General features: G+C 39.7%; 1 protein-coding gene across 1 annotated transcript; it reads right to left on the bottom strand.

Annotated features, from left to right (window-relative positions):
- Positions 1 to 3,450: 3,450 nt before the first annotated feature.
- Positions 3,451 to 6,006, bottom strand: lrrc8db (leucine rich repeat containing 8 VRAC subunit Db). Its single transcript, XM_037698306.1, has one exon. The coding sequence runs from the start codon at positions 6,004 to 6,006 to the stop codon at positions 3,451 to 3,453; it is 2,556 nt and encodes an 851-aa protein (XP_037554234.1).
- Between the last annotated feature and the right edge of the window lie 623 nt (positions 6,007 to 6,629).

Below are 6,629 nucleotides of genomic sequence, written 5' to 3'. Positions count from 1 at the left end.
CAGCAGATCATCACCCGTTTCCCCTTTCAGTGCCATTAATTTATCTCAACAACCACCCAGGAGATTTTAGTGAAACTTTCAGAAATTAGCCAATGGTATACATTTAAAACTAATTTTCTTTAGAGTAGATCTGATTCAACATGTCCACCACAGCTAATCAAACTTAGCCAAGACAAAAGTGGCTCCAACAGTCCATTTCCTAGACTTAGACCAGGTTTAATAATATTGTATCTACCGGTACATACAAGATTTATCTGATCCTTTTCTTTATAAAATAATCGTAGTTTAAATCTGTGGCAGAAAAGGCAGCTGGTGCTGTTTTCCCTTACTTCAAGGTCTTTAGATTCCTATAGCTTTTGAAGAGGACACATGGAAACCATAAAAGTCTCCATAAAGGTGCAGATGTTAGCTTTGTTTTAGCAGAAGGTCCTCAGATTGACTCCCTGCTGGGACCTTCGTAGCCCCGTCACTCAAACCTCTGTGACGTTTGCATGTTGCATGTTCTGCCTGTGCATGTGTGAGTTCTCTGGAAAGTGAAAGCATTCGTCAGGTCAGCTGAGAACTTTAAATCAGCTAGAGCTGGAAGATGATTGTCTCTGTGTGACACTATTGACCTTTGCACAGTTAAAAGGCCTTCATATATATATATATATATATATATATATATGCATGCGTGTATTTTTAAATTTGTTTCATTGGTATTTTTTCATTGTTATAGTAACGTGCAGTGTTGCCAGGTGTCTGCAGCGCAGCTGAATCAAAGGTAGACATGAACACCGTTTAGATTGTGTTTCAACAAACTGGAAGTAGGCATGATATTATCTAGACCCCAACACACTGCAAAGTATTACCTTTGAGCATGTGCATCAGTAACTGTAAAAAGTTTGATGATTGACTGGTATCCTGTCTATGGTTCGCACTCCACGACTCACCTCATGGAGATGGGCACCAGCCACCCGTGATCCTTGCAAAGGACTGAGCAGATAAAGAAATGATTAAATGGTTGCACATACAAAAATAAATAAATGAGTTTGAAATTAAAAATGTATTTTATTTTTTTACAGATAAAAATCAGATGTTTGCAATAGTTGCACTCCTTCAGCCTTTCACATAAACTGATGTTGCACACACGCTCAGTCAGTTCATTACTACTGTTTGTACGATCCATCAGTGTCCCAATCCACCCACTCTACAGTCCTCTAATAGTCCTGGTGCTAATTCACACAGTTTTCTAAATACAAGGTGATGAAAAAATACCAAGTCGTTTTATTTCTTAAAGTAAATTTAGAAATAATAAATACAATCAAAATATTTCAGACCTCAATATTTCAGCTACATGTTGGAACAGGGAGTGGTGGTGGTGCAGCTGGTAGAGCAGTTGTCTCTCAGCGTTCAGGTCGCCCTGGTTCAAGTCCCAGCCTGGATCTTTCTGGGTGGAGTTTGCATGTTCCCTCTGTGCATATGTGGGTTTTCTCCAGGTACTCGTTTCCTCCCACAGACCAAAAACATGCATGTTAGGCTGATTGGTAACTCTAAATTGTCTCTAGGTGTGAGTGAGAGAGTGAATGGTTGTTTGTCTCGTTTGTCTCTATGTGTCCCTGTGATGGAGTGGAGACTTGTCCAGGGTGTCCCCTGCCTCTCGCACAGTAACTGCTGTATATGGGAACCAGTGACCCCATGACCCGAAAAGGAAGAAGCGGGTAAAGATAATGCATGTATGCATGTTGGAACATATAGAAAAGCACTAAGGTTTGACGTTTGTCTTTATTTCCAGCATTTATTCATTTTACCAGGTATAGAGAATATTTGGTTTTAAAATCAGACAGAACTTGCAGTGAACAAAAACAGAAAAAGCACTCAAATTACACAAAATGTTTCTGAGAATAAAAATAGTGACATAAAAGCAAAGCTGCAGGTAACAAAACATGACGCTGTGGTTGTTCTTGTGGTTGAAGACGCTGTAAAACGAGGGAACGCTTAAAGACTCGAGAAACAATAAAAACAGGTTTTTATGGGAACGCTACAAAACATAAACCTGAAAAAGAGACCTAGAAATTTTATTATAAATAAACTCTTTCGTAGCTGTACTTGCATATTCAAAAGGTAGAAAGTAAAAGTTCATTTATTGAATAAAGAAATTTTAATTAAATTCTTCAGTTTTTACTGTTTTCTGCCATCTTCCTCAACAAAGTCTAGTAAAAAGGGTTTACAGGGTTGTATCAATGAAAAGGTTAAAAACAAAAGTAAAGTTTCTGTGCAAACAACACTTTACGATTCTAAAGTGAAGGGAATATTTTAGTTCGACTGCATAGTACTCAATAAATACTGAAACAGTGGTGAGGTCTGACCTTTCCAGTAATATCACTTCTGGAAAGATCTGCTTTGAATATGAGGACAAGCAAAATAAATCCATAAACAAGGAGTCCAAACTGTACCCTTTCAAGAAGTTACCAACTGTTCTGTTTGTTTATGTGGATATGTGAAGAAGATCAATGCTTTATATGAAGCTTTGGTTAGCTACACTGAGCAAAAACATTTTGCTTTTGTTCCCATTTCTCATGAACTGAACTCAAACATCCAAGACTTTCTCTATGTTCACAAAAGGCTTTTATCTCAAAAATATTGTTCACACATTTGTGTAAATCTGTTAGTGAGCACTTCTCCTTGGCCGAGACAATCCATCCACCTCCCAGGTGTGGCAGATAAAGATGCTGGTTAGACCACATCATTACTGTACAGGTGTGCTTTAGGCTGACCACAATAACACAACTAAAGTGCTGCGTTAATATTTTGGTTCTGTATAGACAGTTAGCTGAGCTTTGCATGCAGACTCTAGAGATAAGAAATCCAATAGTTGTACTTGTTTCTTTCTGCTAATTTAGGACTTGCACGTATTGGAACAAGACTTCTCTCTGTATACATGTATTATGCATAAAGCATCATCAACTGGAGCTTTATATTTAATCATCAGACAGACATTATGTTTGTCTTTTAAGAACAATTTCTGTGACTCCTGCTGGTCCTCCCTGGACAAGACACTGAACCCCTCATAGCCTCCGATGTGTGTCTCATCGGTGTATGAATGTGATCTAAAGCTCAGATTAGTCTCTACAGATCCAGATTAGCTTGGTAAAGATCTTGTAGAGTGCTGTGTGGATGGGTAAATGAGGGCACACGCTGTGTTGTAAAACGTTGAGTATCTTGATTAGAAAAGCACAGTCCATTTACCACATTTACCATTTAAACTGCCTAAACATGTTCACTTTACACTAAAACCAATACAGCGGCACCTATTATATAAGCTTAAATATTGTTTATAATCCAGCTCTACATAGCGGCAAACCTGTAGGCTACATGCTAGGCTAAACTACAAGGTGTGCTGAATTTCTATTTCTTTCAGCTGTATACATTAAACGTAACTACATATGGGATGCATACTGTGTCGTGTTACTACCGTCCTTCACTTTGACATTTACATCCATTTGAAAAGGAAACGCTAGCTTCCTGATTTATCTTTTCTTTGACTTCTATAGGGAGCGAGTCAAAGAGATGGTCTTCTACTACCAGGCAGCTCCTGCGGAGGAGGCTGCAGTGACCAAGCTGAACTGGGAGACGATCCAGACAGTTTCCCTTCAATTCCAGGTGTGTGAGCTGCGAGAGGTAGCAAATTTTCTCTGGAATGGAGGTGATGCAGTTGTGGCTGAGGCATAAGATTCTTAGCATTGTGCACTTGAACAGTTGCTTTGGGACTACCTCAACCTTGTTGCCTGCAATGTTAAAGTGTTGGAGATTTTGCAGAAAGCCTACTTCTGGTGGTATTATCGCTATGGAATTATGGCTAAGATCCAGGTATCTCAACTTGAGAAGAGCAAATAATGATAAGGGCAGAGATTCTAGCTTGTTGTGTGAGAAATGAAGCGACTCTAGGTTTTTGACTTGACTGATAGACAATGGTATACTGATAATTTTGTTGTACCAAAGTTTGAGGCAAATTAGTCTTTTGAGGTGCTGAAAGCTGATGACCTCCTCTATGGTCCGAATGTTGTTGGACTTCAGATCAAGCTCCTGAAGGTTGTTCAAACTGAAAATTGCGTGGGGTATTCGTTCCAACTCACAGTTATGAAGCTCCAGCTCTGCAAGATTAATCATTTTTTTCAAAGTGTTTAGCACTACAAGCTTCGTGCCATCATTGTGAATAAGCAGTCTGAGCAGATGTGGCGACAGATCCGTTATGTTTGATGGGATCTTAGTGAGGTTGCTTTTCAGATGCAAAACCTTTAAGTGCCTGAGATCACGCAGAGACTCAAGTCCAATCAGCTTGTTGTTCTCAGAATTCAGGTTACCAACTAAATACAACTCCCGCAGATTTTTCAACAAGTATACCCAGCTAGGAATCTCAGCAACATCTGTGAATTTGACATGCAGGCACCGGAGGTGATCACAGAGAAAAATGAAAGCATTCTGCTCAACTTTGGCTGGACAGTGGTAAAGGTGCAACTCCTGAAGGTTGATCATTTGTGAGATCTTAGGTGTCAACTTGGCCTCTGGGATTAATTCTAATTTCAGAATATCCAGGTCCGTGAGGTCAAACACAGCATCCGGTACACCAGACAGCATAAAAAGATGAAGGTCCAACTTTTCTTGTGGATTGCGGGTCACATGCTGTCGCAACTTCTCATAGGTCCACTCATGGTTAAGGCTGATCTCCCGAAGTTTGTTTTCACTCACCTCAGAAAGAAAAACCCCAAAGCGCTTTGAATACAACTGGTCGTATTGGTCAACCATGTGGAGGAGAAATGCAAAATCATTTTTAACATCAGGAATGTCACTGAAACTGCTCTCCTCTCTCACTTTTTCAAAGGAATACTCCTTCAGAGGTCGCCGAAAGAGCCAGAACAGTGTGTAAATGCAGATAACACCATAAACACATATAAGCACAATATAACAGATGAGAAGCTTTTTTAACATAAAAGCCATATTATGTGTGCAGTGGAACTTGACATATCCTGTCAAATGCTTTATTTCGGGTTCACACACATGATTAAAGTTGATAGATGCCACAAATGTTGTTGTGTAAGACAAGATCAAAATAAATTTTACAGTTTTGATGACTGTCTGAATAGCATAAAGACGGTAAATCAAGTCACTGTCTTCCACATGGACACGGAATTTCCGGACTTTCTCAAACAAAGCCTTTGCTTGTTCACCATCTTTTTTGTCCAGTATGGTCATGGAGGGAATTTCACTTACAAGCTTTTCAGCAGAAAAGGCAACACCAGATTTAGACAAGATTTGGGCCGACTGGTTTGGACTGCCCTCCTCGCTGCACGTGGACAGATGTTTAAGGAGAGAGGATGCACCAGCCAGCCTCTGCTTGTTCTCTTCTGAGTCCTCACAAGCAGTCTCAGACAGAGCTTTGGTAGTCCAGGGGGACTCAAAACATTTTCCAAGAATGGAGACAAAATGTTCTACTTTTGAACTTGTCTTTGGGTATTTGAACCAGAAATTGCTACTAACCATTAATACAATAGTATGAATTAGAGCAAGGTATGGGAAGTATTTGGAATACCATGGAAGAGCAACATGATAGCACATCTGGTTGACAAAAACATATTGCTGAAAATCCAGCTTGGTCCTGACATTTGAAGGCTGGGGCTGCCCAAAAGCAGGAGACTGGGGGAGGTGAATTGTAGGAGAGACACTGTTAGGAGGCCTTTTAGCCATTAGAGGAGCGGCTTGCTCCCCAATTGAATTTTCTTTGTTCCAGAAACTATCAGCTGGGTCTGGTGGTTGGGTTCCATAGAAACCTCCAGAACCCTCTGAAGTCTGCTCCAAGATAGGAAGACATACCACTTGGTCTTTGGTTAGCTGCATGGTTCCAGAAAATATAGCCAGCATCAGCATGACAATACCGAGATAATCCATAAAGACATCCCACCATGGTTTCAGAATCCTGTAGGTTGGTTGGATGTCATTCAGAGAAGCTACTTCTGTGAGGGTGAACATCCCTGCAAGAAAGATGATGAATTAACAAAATAGGTACCACATAATGGGACAATATAGTTGTTATTTCAAGACACCATTATTTTAAAAAATATTTTTTGCAACTGCAACTGCCTACTGAATGGCTTCCCTGTAACAACATCTGTACCCATTTAGGGGCCCAGAAAAGGACAGGAAAAAAACATCTACTTTGCTTTCTCATAAAAGGTTTTGGCCAAAACAAACGTGAGTTTCCATCAGCCTTTAGCTATTTCTCTCTTTATTTTATGTGTGGCAGCTGTCCCCTGTTTACCAGCAAGATTGGACTAGAGACAGAGTTGTAAACATCATTTAAAGTTTAGGGATATCTCAGTTTAGAAAGACAAGGTCAAGAAAATAAATACAGTGTTACGTACCACAGCGCTTAAAGGTTGCTGTAATTAAACCTTTACTTAAGAAGTCTGACCATGATTCAGAAATTCTGGCCAACTATAGAACTATATCTAATCTAATACTCATCTCAAAAATTCTAGAGAAAATAGTTGCAGGTCAGTTGTGTGAACATCTACAAAGAAATAATCAGTTTGAATAGTTTCAGTCAGGGTTTAGAGCTCATCATAGCACAGAAACAACACTAGTAAAAGTCA

This window comes from Nematolebias whitei, chromosome 3, assembly GCF_014905685.2.
Source record: "Nematolebias whitei isolate Nwh7 chromosome 3, NemWhi1, whole genome shotgun sequence".
NCBI lineage: Eukaryota > Metazoa > Chordata > Actinopteri > Cyprinodontiformes > Rivulidae > Nematolebias > Nematolebias whitei.
The sequence above is the reverse complement of the archived record's forward strand: the minus strand, read 5'-3'. Positions and strand labels throughout refer to the sequence as shown.

Excerpts from the sequence above, each read along its gene's own strand:
- lrrc8db (XM_037698306.1), bottom strand. The coding sequence starts at position 6,006 with ATGTTCACCCTCACAGAAGTAGCTTCTCTGAATGACATCCAACCAACC.